This window comes from Chamaea fasciata, unplaced genomic scaffold, assembly GCF_029207755.1.
Source record: "Chamaea fasciata isolate MVZ Bird 193981 ecotype frontalis unplaced genomic scaffold, bChaFas1.0.hap1 SCAF_9, whole genome shotgun sequence".
Classification (NCBI taxonomy): domain Eukaryota; kingdom Metazoa; phylum Chordata; class Aves; order Passeriformes; family Sylviidae; genus Chamaea; species Chamaea fasciata.
The window spans coordinates 12884306-12897802 of NW_027094094.1; the positions used below are offsets into that span (position 1 = coordinate 12884306).

General features: G+C 46.0%; 1 protein-coding gene across 1 annotated transcript; it reads left to right on the forward strand.

The window, feature by feature from the left end:
* Positions 1–3316: 3316 nt before the first annotated feature.
* CUNH10orf95 (chromosome unknown C10orf95 homolog) lies at positions 3317–12345 on the forward strand. Its single transcript, XM_066191024.1, has 2 exons — positions 3317–3405; positions 10776–12345. Exon 2 carries the CDS (start codon positions 10841–10843, stop codon positions 11513–11515), a length of 675 nt encoding a protein of 224 aa, XP_066047121.1. The 5' UTR covers positions 3317–3405; positions 10776–10840; the 3' UTR covers positions 11516–12345.
* The last annotated feature ends 1152 nt before the right edge of the window (positions 12346–13497 follow it).

Consider the following 13497-nt stretch of genomic DNA (forward strand, 5'->3'; position numbering starts at 1 on the left):
CATTTTGCGTCCTGGCAAGTGAAGCCATCGGCACCTCCCGGCAGCCATCGGGTGTGAGGTCACTCGGCTCCCTTATTTGCATATCCCCGCCCCCAGCCGCACGAGCCTCTCTGGTCCGGCGCCACCTCTATGGTCCGTCCGCCCGTCGCCATGGAAACGCGGCCTGGCCAGGGACGCCGGCGCTTGGAGTCAGGGGATCGTGGAATCATCAAAATCTCACGAGATCTTCAAGTTTATTCAGCCCACCCGCCAGCCCAGCGCCACCACTGTTACCCCTAAGTTACTAAACCATATCACCCAGTGTCAGATCTAGAGGCCACTTGAAAACCTCCAGCGATGGCAACACCACCACCTGGGCAACCGATTCCAATGCCTGATAATTTGAACAGTGAAAAAAAAAAAATCTGATAGTTAATCTAAATGTCCACTGTCCCAGCCTGAGGCCATTTCCTCTGGCCCTCTCACTGTAGGTGCCGTAGAAGAGACCGGCTTCTGTCTCATCACAGTCTCCTGTCAGGGTTTGTAAAGAGCGATGACATCCCCTCTGAGCCTCCTCTTCTCCAAAGAGCGTGTGCCAAGCTGCAGAATGACACAGTGGAAACAAAAATATATATGTGGCTGCTTGGGCAGGTGGGGCAGTAATCCAGCAAATATCCTGTCTCTGGTCTTAGTAATCAGCAACTTACATTTCTCTCCCATGATTAATTTCTATTCATCCTGTGTATTTCAGAAAATAGGGACTATCATTGTCTATTATCATTTAAGATCTCTCTGTGACTCTTTCTCTCAAAGAAACAATTCCTATGTTCGGCATGTGCATCACCTTCTGCCTCTCACTGCAACAGTTGCTTCCATTCAGCTGTTCTCAAATTTCACCAGGGGAAATTTCACCACGAGAAATTGAGGCAAAAGTCAATTGCTATGTACAGAAAGGTATTATTGCACCCTATTACTTTCCAATGTTTTTGCACATTAGACTGACTAGTAGCTTTTAAGCAGGTCATTTTTATAAATTCCTAGAAGCCAGACAACTAACTGTAATAAACATGGTTTGTAATTAAAGAGTGATTTGTAGCTATTTAGCTTCAGCTATTGAGATCACCTGCAGCAGAGCAAGGCATAAGGCACTAATCAAAGAATCATTTAGTTTGGAAAAGACCTCTAAGTTCATGGAATCACAAAGCATCCCAAAGGAGCTGCACTGCTGCTGCTGTTGTGCTCGGTGATGATAAGCTGACCTTGCAGACAGAACCACCCGTTTAAAACTCTTAAAACTCCTGTGGAGATTTCTGTCTGTAAAGGTCCACCACAGTGCAGGTGCTTACAATAAGGTAGTGCTGATGGGAGCCACTGATACGGCTTCTTACTTAATTACAATCTGGATGAGCCTTGAGTACAAATAGAAGCTTAGTTGTAGTTGAGTGTGAGTAAAAAGCTTGGGGGAAGTAAAACTAAGAGAAGACAGCAGGCTTTATTTCTGTGGTATTTGATGGGGGTGAGGGGGTTCTTTTCTTTGTTAGTTAGTCTGTTGCTTTAAAGGTTACCGTTCTTTAAATTTTGCTAATAGCGTTTTGCTGACTTGAGAAAGACCCTGAAGTTTTGGTGAGTGCTTTTGAGGTTTTTCTATGCTGCCTTTATGTGCTGATTTTAGCTGCTTCATTACTTATGTCGTGTCTGAACATGTAATGTAATTGCTGGAGGAATGAGCTTCCTGTTACTGTCTCTAAGTATAAGGGCACGTTCAGGCAAGTTTTGCAGTCCTGGTTACCTCAGGAAAAACTTCCATAAGGTGTAATGTGGTATCTTAGGGCATCTCCTTACTCCCTGTGTATCCTTAAGACACTTGAGTGAAAAAGAGCCTGTAGAAAGTAGCCTGCTTTCTTAAGATCTGGTTGTGTGTCCTACTGTTCCTTGGTTAAGTGAAGGCATTCTCTTGGTTGTCTTTCCTCTGCATGTGAGTACGCGTATACTAAGCAAATGTCTGTGTTCTGCACTCATAGACTGGGCTATTTTGTAATTTTTCTGCAGTTATATGCTACCTTAAATGTTTGCAGTAGCAGAGAAGCGTACAACTGAGATGTTCTGTATTTTGCCTGGCTTTTTAAAAATACAGATCTCTTGAGGTGGCTTCCCTTTCACATCTGCTGTTTGATCATGTGGGTGCAAGTCCATGTACACTAGCATAACTTGGTTGTAGTATTGATTTATGCTAGTGCTCCACGCTGTAATATTCCTACCACCACCTGCTTGTGAAAGATTCTAATGTAAATTGTTATTGTTGTGTGATGAGAAGCTTTAGACAACTTAATTTGGAAAAAAGGACATAGAAAGGCCTTTGAGTGATTGTATTCCTGGAAACACAAGATTTTCTTTTGATTCCCATTTTAAAAAATCAATAGTGTTATTTGTGAGCATCATTCTGTATTGTCCAAAGACTGTAACAGAAAGGAATTTGGGTTCTTTTGGTTTGGTTTTGTTTGTTTGTTTGTTTGTTTTTGGTTTGTTTTGTTTTGTTTTTTAAGTTACAACAAAGTTGTAGATGAGCAGATGCTGCTGTTGTCTGCCTTGGGGCTGCGATAAGAGTAGTATTCCAGTGGGTAATTCTAGCTCAGGTATTTGAACTTGCACTAGAAATGCAGTGTGTGTTGCTGTTGTAACAGAAAACCCCCTTATATACCAGAGGGGTATGCTGTATGTAATACAACCCCAAAGACTGGATAATCTTTCCTGCCCTGTCCTACTCTGCAGAGTGTTGATCCCCTGGGAAGACTGAGTGCAAGTGCATAAGATTATGCCTTCCATACTTTGGCATATCCATCCTTGATGCAGGATATGTGGGAATGGGATCTAAGTGTACTTAAAGAATAAAGAGTTAAAATGCAAATAGCTTTCTTTGACACTGGTGTTTGTCTACAGAGGAAAGCCTCTGTGGCCACAAACTCCTTCTGGAGAACCAGGCTGTTTGATCGGTTAACTCCTTTGCAGCATATCAGGAGACTCTCCCAAGAGTACTTCAAGGACAAAGACTTGTTATCAAGCAGCTGAGAGACCAGGATGCTGTGGAAGTACAAAACATGTTGCTCTGCTATGCAAACTGTGCGTAAGATAAGAAAGTGCTGGTAGGTAACTGGAGCTGTGCATGGGAATTAAGGCTGGAACTGAATTATTTGTCTTGGAGTGTGTAAAGTAAACAATGTATAACCAGGAGGAACCAGATAATTGTGGAATGTCTGAAGCAGCTTTTACAGGGTAAAATCTTCCAAGGCCACCTGCACCATATCAGTAATACCGTGTAAGGCTTAGATTGCCAAGGTAACAATATCGGAATTGTCAGGCTTAATTATGAATGTGACAAACTGAGGAAGAAAAAATCTGAGTGGATTGGCTGCTTGGGAGGAGACTGGGGTAAGGGAAGCATAAATGTGGCAGGAAAAGCGTATCCTGAAATAAGAGAAAAATATATAAAATGAGGCAAAGGTGAGATCAGCTGACTGAAGGACTGCAGGTGTCTGTGGATGATAGTGAAGCCTGAGAACCCAAGCCTGCAGGAATGCTGAAGTGATGCTCCTTGAACAACCTGCTGGACTCTACATCAGGTCTATGTTGGAAAGAATTGTTTTGGGAGGGCAGAGCAAAGTGGAATAGATGTGCATCCTAGTGCTAAGTGGTGTGGGAGGGAAGGGTGACTCAATAGCATCATGTGTGGTTCATAAGACTTGATTAGTTGTTTCATAGCTGTGTGCAAAGTGATATAAATAGCTATGAGATGCCACTGGTGCATTAATGAGGTTATTGGTCATTTAGTTGACTTATTGGTGTGCTTGATATAAGCTAGTGCCCTGAGTCTGTTCTCTCAACACTGTAAAGTGAAGGGGAGTAGCTGGACAGAAGTCACAGCTGGGGACTCATCCAGGGCCTCCTAATTTGGAAGCTTGAGCTAGCTGATACTGAGATATTTTCTTTGAAGAAGAGCATGTGTGGATGGAGATAATGGATATCAGATGAATTCTTGAGTGAGAGGAGGAGCAGGTCTGTGCAGGCTGTGTTTTAACATGGAGGGAATCCTTAGGACTGAGCACAATGAAACACACATTAAAATACGCTCAACTAAAGACAAAAGAGTTGCGTCAGGGAAAGGGTTTAAATGAGAAAAAACATGATGGCTGGGATACTGAGACATGGGACACAGATTTGAACCTCCGGTGAGGAAGACATCTGATGCAAAGTGTGCCTGCAGTGGTTACTGGGAAGATGAGAATGGTGGTGGTGGAAGCTTTAATAACACAAAGTTAGGCTAAGCTGAAAGGAGAACATGTCAGAAAAAGAGAAACTGTGGTGTATGTCTAAAACGTATACTCTGGTGCAGCAGACATGTGCCCAGGGAGAGGCTGAATAGGTGACGGTGTTGGGATCACCTTGGCAGCAGGCAGGGATGTTTTCTAGAGCCTTGCCTGCTGATGCAGTCACCCTATGGTAACACTCATCATGTTTATTCCTGGTGGCACAGCTGTTCCAGAGCTGCTGTGTTATCCAGCAGCTGCAGTCAGAATAGGAGTGGCTGCTCCAAACCTCTCTGTCACCAGCGAGGTGCCTTTTGACTGCTATTTGAACAGAGTTATGGGGGGGGGGGGGGGGGGGGTTTCTGGATAACTGCTGTCAAGTAAAGACTTGCTCTGCAATGACTTGGCCTTTTCCTGGTGCTTTGATTTCATATGGAGTCTGGGGTTTGCACAGACCTCAGAAACAAATGCCAGACCCACGCTAGACTTCAGTGCTTTCTGGGAATGTTATTTTGAATAGCTGAAATGGATCTACTCCCCCTTCAAAGGGCCTCTATAAGGGGTGACTGACTGTAATATGCATTAGCTGCTATTTCCACTGTTACCAGTGTCAGCTGGAGCTCTTTTCTTCGTGGTGCACTAGTAACAGCAGGGTGAGACTGGTGTCTTCTGGCTTCAGAAGTTAAATTCTCTCCTTTGGCTGAGCTGAATGGATTGTTCATGGACCTCTTATATCAGCTGTGTGTGTAGTATCTTTCCAGTTGGCTTGGGCTGCTCTAAGAATTTGGGCAGTGAAGTAATTCCTGCTAGAAAGGTGCCTCTTGTGGGGTGAGGGGAAACAGGATCAGAGCCCTAGAATTGCTGGGGGAATTCCTCAGACTGGGTTAGTGATGTGGGCAGGCCTGTTCTCTACAGCATCTATTTGTACTGCTGTTAATCACCACTGTGTGCTAGTATCTTGAATTAGGCATGATGCAGTAACCCCTTGTGCAAGTATTTAACACTTCTTGGAGTACTTTGCTGGGGCAGTATGGGTTGTTTTTTTCTGGGAGAGTGTAGCAAAATGTGGTGCTATTCTGTGTTTGGGGGGGTGAGTGGATTTGTGTTCAAAATTCAAATTTTTCCATTATTAAGCAGCACTAGCATGGGAATCTGATCCTCTAGATAAAAACTAAGGCCTGAAAAGGCCCAGCTATTAACGAGCTATTGCATTTTCCTTGAATTCCTGTGTTGCTGCCAGGCATGTCTGGCAAAGAGAAAGCATCCTGTTTGGGAAGGCAGCCAAGTGTCTGCATCCTAAGGATCAGTACCGGTGTGGTGGGGGATCAAAGTTGTTGTGTTGTGTGGCTTTTCGTACTGCTCTCCCACCTCCCCAAGAAGTACTTGGGAATCTTCTCCTGGATGAGTTTCACTGAGAAGACTTCAAACCATGACCTTAAGTTGGCAATAAGTGACAAGGAAAAATATGAGACTGCTTTGTCATGATCATCTCCCACGCACTATCTCCTGCTACCAGGATGCTGGGTAAGTGCGTGGGACTGACACCAGAGTGATGGAAGACAAACCTTGGCTGAATAAAAACATTCAGTTTTAACATCTCTCTTTAAGCAGTCCTTGAAGTTTTGGGGTTAAAAAAAAAAATCTTTGCCAAAGCTTTGTCAGGTGGCAACAGTTTTGCAGACTCTGCTCAAAATGGAGGGACTAACTGGAAATAACTCATTACTTCTTCATCCTCTTGGCTGGGGGAAATTGGTGCTTTTGCAGTATTCATCCCTGTACCCTTGGGTGTTGTTACAGAGCAATGGCAGGAGATCTGTGGTTTTTTGTGGAGTGGGGAGAGAAAGGTCAGGAAAAAGCTAGAAAGAACAGTCTGAAAGCTTGAGTGCTGGAACAGAGGAAAGGGAAGTGTAACTTAATGGGATCTTCATTTGTGAGCTGATCACAGGGCTATGGAATGAGCAAGAATAGTTTCAGTTGAGAATTACAGTAAATTAGATGCCATGTCCCCTCCCATGGGCCCAGCGTTTCCACAGTTGTGCTGTGGCTAGCAGCGTGTTCCCTGAGGGAGTATCTAAACCCATCCAAACTGCCAGCCTGATCTGGTGACCCTGCTTCAGCTGGACAGAAGACTTTGTGAAACTGGCCTCTCCATACATGCGAGATACTTGTATGCAGTTTCACATGTTGGGTATCGTGGCACACCTGTATGTTGGTACTGCCCATGATACAGTCAGGCTCACTTTAATATCTCTCTTACAGAATGTGTAGTCTGACTTGGAATTGAATATTTACTCTGTCCTCTGTTTTCTGTAGCTCACAGTGGTCTTATGTGTTCCACAAATACCTAAAAAGGAAGCTCACCAAATTCAAAGCTAGCCTAAGTGATAATAAAGCTCTACTGCCCTGAGAGGTTCAGAATAACCATGGTCTTCTGTATTTTTAGCAGGTGATTTCTGCTGCTTTAGATGCTAGGAAAGCCCTACCAGACTTGGGCATTTCTGTTTTAAGTATTGGTCGATTCATCACCTGTAGTAACTGAGAGGCCTGAAACAAAAGCTTCTCTTATCAAATGTCCTCTCTAGTTTTGTATTGCAAACATTGCTTGGTTGCTCCATAGCAACTCAGTGTGGGGCAGCTGGTGTGAAGCACACTTTGCTTGGCAGGCCTTTTTTGGGAATTGTGGTGTCAGTCCCCTTGACCTGCACCAAGATGTTTGAGGAGGGAAAGGCCCTGCCAGATGACTGGGGCAATGGGTAAGGGAATTGCTGGAGTCAGCTCTGGCAAGCCTGGGTAGATAATCTGCAGTATCATGTTCTCACCAAGCAGAGATGACGATCTTATGTTAGTTTTCTGTGACCGTCTTTGGAAATTTCGCTCCTTTTTTATTGTGCCTGGTGTCTCATTCAGCTCCAGCCAAGTGGGATTTCAACCCTTTTCCAGCAAGGTCAAAACTGCTGGAAAGGCTTAAAAGGAGAGGCTGCCTTGTCTCTTGCTGTGGCCTTTCTTACTGTATTGGTCCCTTGTTGTTCCCTGCCACTGCTCCCAGTGCCCTGGCTTGGGAAGGCTTGGCTCCCAGGCACAGCCTGTTGTCTGCCCTTCCAGGCTTTTCATCTGTGACACCAATACCTGGCATGTATTGATGGGTGTCAGTGGCTCTCAGAAGCAGGCAAGCATTTAGCGGATTTCAGTTCAGGCTTTAAGGACTGCTTGGACTGCTCCAGCTCAGGACATTCAAGTGCTGGGCAACAGATGTGGTGGGTTGTGTGGGTTTTTTGGTAGTTTGTTTGTCCCCCCCAGGTGTAACAGACCTTGAAAGTGGAGCAAAGAAGGATGGTAGTCTGAAGAGACAGGACAGCTAGGATCTCCTCTCCCTTTCTGGTCCTGTAGTTGCTCCTGAAGAGTTGGAGGCTGTCAGATATTTACTTTCAAGACCAGGCCAGCCTCTGGCTGCTGGTACTGGAGAAAAGAAGTAGGAGCAGGTGGGTCATAGTATGGTTTTAGTTGGAAGGGACTTAAAGATCATCCAGTTCCAACTTCTCTGCCATGGGCAGAGGCACCTTCCACTAGACCAGAGTTCTCAGAGCCCCATCAAGCCTCATCTGGAATCCTTCCAGGATGGGGCATCCACAGCTTCTCTGGGCAGCCTGCTCCAGTGCCTTACCACTCTCACAGTAAAGAATTTTAGTTTCTAATATTCAATTAGAATTCACTCTCCATCAGCTTAAAACCATTCCCCCTTATCAACTATGCCCTTGCCCATGTGAAAATTCCCGTGCCAACCTTCTTGGAGACCCTCTTTAGGTACTGGAAGGTGCTTTAAGGTCTCCTTGAGAAGAGGAAGGGGAGAAGAAACTGGGGATTGGACTCCTTCCTCAAGTGGTACCACTTGATATTGGTGTTTGGAGTTGGTTTTCTTAAGCATCTGGCTTTTGATGCCTTCCAGCCATCAGATGGCCTGACAAATGATCAACTTCTGGGCAAACACTGTTTTTCCTGAAATAGTGTCTGCTTTTACTTCCTGGTAAGTAAAGTAGGACAGGATCAGGCAAGCTGTACTGGTGTTTTCAAAGCCCTCTTTTCCTGTACACATGGATATGTCATGCTGTAGCTCAGCCTGAAGGTCACGATGAACAACACACAATTGTGTAATGGTGGGGTAAACTGCATTGTCAGCCCCTGGGAGCACCAGGGTGCAGCTCTGCAGGGGCAGGGCAGGAGCATTGTGCCTCCTGCATACCAAAGCCTTGTTGCAACACACCTGAGCATTCAGAGCAGTGCTGGGCCCTGCAAGCTGGGAGCTGGTGTTCAGTGCCTTGTGCCTGTGCAGGTAAGGCTGTGTCTGGGCAGTGTGAGAGCTCTATGCTCGGGAGCAGGCAGGGACAGGGCAGCACCAGGCAGTTGTGCAGCGGAGCCTGGCAGAGGTCACCCAGTCAAGGCTTGCCCTGGTGGGTTTGTAAACTTCCTCTGGGGCTGTGAAGTCTTGTGTAGGATGCCAACACACTCCTCCCAAGTGATCTGCTTCCAGGGAAATGTATTTGCTTCTGTGGTGGGGCATGTGACAATGCTGTCCTGAAGGGCTTCTAGTCCTGCTTAATCCTCATCTTGTTCCCCCTTCTTATCTCTTCAATTTGCTTCCTCTTGTGGGTCATCCTGCCAGGCTGAGCCACCAGCTTGTTCCCCTTAGCTTCCTTCAGTGTAAAATCAAAGCAATTAGTAGCTGTGCTAAGGCTGCCTTGTGATAAACCCCCAGTGATTTAGATGGCCTGTCAGTCCTTCTCCTTGCAGCTGCAAGGAAGACCTGGGAGCAATGATGTTGACAGCAAAAATGCAGGGTGCTACAGAAGCTTTTGAGCAAGAGCTGTCATCAACTAGATGCAAACAGATTCTCCAGGGTTGTCCTTAACTGGCATGGAGCAGCACACTGACTAGCAGAAGGGGTGTAAACTGGGTTTGCTTTGTTTCATACAATGGATGCAATAGCTGCACACTCTCTGTGCAGACCACTTGTTCTGAAATACAAGTACTTCACAGAAGTGTGGATCTCAATAGGGATGCATGGATGAGCTATTTAAAGAGGTGCTGAGACTGGTTTTCAAGATGAGACCATTTATTCCACGTGCCCACCTCATGCTGGCATTGACATACAACACCCGTTTGGATTTTTGTGGTGGTTCTGAGCAAGTTAGGCAAGTAGGTTGTGAACTTTGTTTCATTTCCTCCTATCTGTGAGGGTGATGATTATGATGGGCTTTGTATCCAAGGTTGCAAGTCTTGTTTTAGGGTGCTGCCTGGCCTTTACTGAATACTGCAGTGCTGTTCTACTGTTCCCTATGTAGGGTGAAGGCTTCTAGCCCTGAACCTATGGCAAAAGTAGGCTTGAGACAGTTAATGTGCATTATGAACCTTTAGGAATAGGAGGAACTTGTGCCATTTAAAAAGAAAAACTTCCATTTTGCAGTACCCAGCACTGTTTGTGTCAGGCAGCTCTTAAGGGTCAGCTGAATTTTCATCTCTTTCTTGGTCAACGCCTGTGAGAGAGGCAACTCCAGTTAAGGCTGAAACAAGAAAATCTCACAGGATCCGAACTCCATGAAAAAAAATCCAGTTTGCTGCCTTTAGTTGCAAGACCTGTGCATGGTCTTTTCCTGTCTCTGATAGCTAAACTTTTTTTAAAAAAAGCAACCCTATACTATATACAGCTTCCTTTCCTGCCCTGGGGAGAGGATAATGAGTCCTGGGAGGACATTGCTTCATGCCCTGGAGGGTGCTTGGATATCTGGCAAGGGCAGGCTAGGAGCAAATTCAGCTGTAGGTCAGAGTTGCTCAAGGTAAATGCACACTTAAATGTGAATGGTAATTAGTGAGACCAGAAAGAGAAACCTGTACATGACAACTTCTCAGGGGAAATGTACATTTGCCTGGATTTTGCTCTAGAAATAAACAGTAAGCTCTTGTTTGCTTATCAGAGCAAAAGTGGGGCCTTGGGAGGATAGGGAGAGAGTCAGGGACAGTTGATCTTTTTATTTAATATTTCCTTGTCTGGGCAGGACAGCAGTTGACATGACTGCAGCAGGCTTGGGCTGTTGCCTCTTTCCTTTCTTTGCCTGCTTGCTTTGTTTCTTTCCCTTGTGCCTGTCTTTCCCATTTTCATGCCTGCTCAAGGGCCTTCAGCTTCTTGCAGTGTCTTTTTGCCTCCCAGCACTGCAGACACAAGTCATGAGGATATGAGGTTGAATCTTCTGCCCTCAATGGTCTTTATGTCAGCTTGTTCTCATCCTTCCAATTCTGAGATGTGTGGGTTAAATGATTTCTTGCAGAGCAGCTAACAGGCCATATGGCTCACTTGTTCTTGATAGGTTACTGCTCCTGCAAGCTCTGGGGAGCTCCTTGTATTAATTATTAATTAGCTGGTATGCTTACAGTGCTAAGTATATCTTCTTAGCCTAAAATGTATATAACCAATGAAAATTTTCTCTTCCCCTACTGTCCTCACAGCTTTTGAGACTCAGCAACTGCTCCAGAGAAGTGTCCCCTTGTGTAAAACCCCAGTCTCCTGTACAATGTACCAGTCCAGCTTTGTGCCACGGGAATATTACCCAGCCATGATCCCACCTTCTGCCTACACCTACCCACTGCTGCGGCCTGGGAGAGCAGAAGACGTGTCCAGCTCGGTGATGTTCCCTCCCATCCACATGCACAGCTTCTACAGTCGACCCATCACCTTTGTGGTGGACAGGAACGGCTACCCTGACTATGCAGGAGGTCATGTGGAGTATCATCATCTCTATAGTGCCTCCAATCCCTATATCCATCCATACCACACCTGGCACCTCCCTCCCATGGTCCCTATCCCTCTCTACAATCCCTATGCAAACTACCATCCCTATGATGCCTGCCAGAGGTCAGATCAGTATCGAGACACGTGGCCGGAGGGCTTCACAATGAGAGGAGAGCTTCAATGGGGGAAGCTTGGAAAGGTGTTTGGGCCAAGGAAAGACCTCCCAGAATTCGTGAAGGATGACCTCCGGAGGGTATATGGCACCTACCCCCGGACCAATGTTTCCATATCCTACCGGAAAGGAGAGTTCTTGGTCAAGGGAGACCCCAAGGTAGAAGACCAGGAATATGCAGTGGAGAAAAAGGTCACCCAGCGGGCTGTGACCCCCAGTGCCAGTGAGGCAGATGACAGCAGTGAGGACCGGAACCGTAAGAAGAAAAAGAAACTGAGACATTGAAGTAGTCAGATACCCAATGGACTGATGCTCCATTACCCTCATGGGAGCCAGTTGGCAGCTATTTTTGGTGTGGTTGGCAAGTAACACAAGCAATGGATGCCACCATTCCTGTTGATTTCTTTTAAATGCTCCCCATTCTCCACAATCTTATGGCAAATTTACCCTTTTTGATGCACAATGCTCATCCTGTGAAGAAACCACATGACACTTGAGTGTTAGATCAGCTCTTTGGTTCTGGTTTTGAAATGAGCGTTTGGTGGACTGGTTACAGGCTGGTGGGGGTTCTCCAAACTGCAACCCTTGATCAGAGAAGATGGGTCTCTTCCTACCTTGTCCAGGGGAAGGGCCTGTAAGCTAGTTTTCTTCCTGGAGGGATAAAAGCTCTATTTCCTTCCGGCTGAGGGCAGTGCAGTTCCCAGAGGACACAGGGGTCTTTAACACTTAAAGAGCAATTGTCTGCATTTCTTGTCACAGCTGTTATGACCATATCCTTGTGCTTTATCACCACATGAGGCCTGTATGAAGCACTTCCCTACACTCTGGTGTCCCCATCCTCTTACACACGATAATGTGGTGCTCAGTACTCCTGGCTACATATCCTTACTGAAACTGCTGTTGAGGCCCTGCTCTGGGTCTGACTTGACTCTGGTTGGAGGTGCTGGCTCTCCACTGAGGTTACTGGAGTTGTGTGAAGCACGTCCATAGCTGGTGGTTGGACTGGAATAGTTGTGTTGGAAGCCTGGAGGGCTGCGAGGGGCTGGGTCTGACTTACTTCCAAACCTCCTGTACCTTTTAAATAACTATAAACAATAAAAAACCCCAAATGCAAATGCTTTTATTTCTGGGTCTTAACTACCTAATATCAGCCTCTTTTGTGAACAGCTTGCAATCAAATCTGGCACCTTTTTTGAAGTTAGGGATGGCTTCTGCCATGGTTCATGCCCAGCCCTGGTGGCTTGTCCTGCTTGGCCAATACCCTGCCTTGCTCTAGTTTGTTTTCTGTCAGCTTCTCTAGGGACCAGCAGGAACTTTATAAGCATGCAGGAGAAATAGGGGACCTTCTCTGTCCCCCTGTAGTCTCCTAGTCTCTCCCTGACCTTCCACATGGGAGAGAATGGGGTGTTACACATCTGCATAGCAAAGGAAAGACTGTGAGGGTCAACTTGGAGGCCCTTGGTTGTTCTGAATTGCTATAAAGTGAAAGCAAGTGGATTTTTTTTTTTTTTTTAGTAAGCACGACAGGTTTTGTTTAACCAATTGCCAAAATGTCCTGGCAAATCTCTGCATTTCCCCTTCCCCATTCCTCATTTAGCTTCTCAGAAATGTGTTAACTCTGCTGCCAGACAAACCTGCAAGAGCGCTGAACCAGAAAAGCTGCTGTAGAAACCTTGGACCAAACTGATGCTTCTTGGCTGTGTTGCAAACAGTGGCAGTGGGACTTGCTGAATTGGCTAAAGAAGGCCTCCATTAACACCTGCTGGCTAATCAGTTATGCCTTTGGTTATATAGTATTGGAAAAAGGCGGCAGTTCCTGCTGGGTTGGTTGTTTGTTGAGGTATTTTTAACCTCTTCCTTGACTGAGCAGGCTCTCCTGTCCAGTTAGGGATGTGCAGTTAAATGCCTGCAGTAGCCTTGCATTGGTGGTGCATTCCCCTTCCTTCCAGCAGCAGCAGCTCCTTTGAGCCGTGAACCCAAAGTTCATGCATTGGATCCTTGTGCAGTGCTGCAGCACCTCAGTGGGGTGTGGGAGGGAGTTTCTTCCCCATCCCCTGGAGCTGTTGTGGGACACAGCTGAGCTGGATGCTGCCTGCTATGGGCAGGGGATGCTTTAGGTGGGATCCTGGGGGAGGTGCAAACCAGCTCTTCTAGGCAAAGTGAGAAGGAGCATAGGGTTTGCCATACAGTGATGTTGAAATGCTACATAAATTACAAGGACTTGCATAATGACTTATCCTAAATACCATTCCTCCAGCCTTTAGGTT

Bases quoted from the DNA above. Each gene is read 5' to 3' on its own strand.
- CUNH10orf95 (XM_066191024.1), top strand. From the start codon at position 10,841: ATGTACCAGTCCAGCTTTGTGCCACGGGAATATTACCCAGCCATGATC.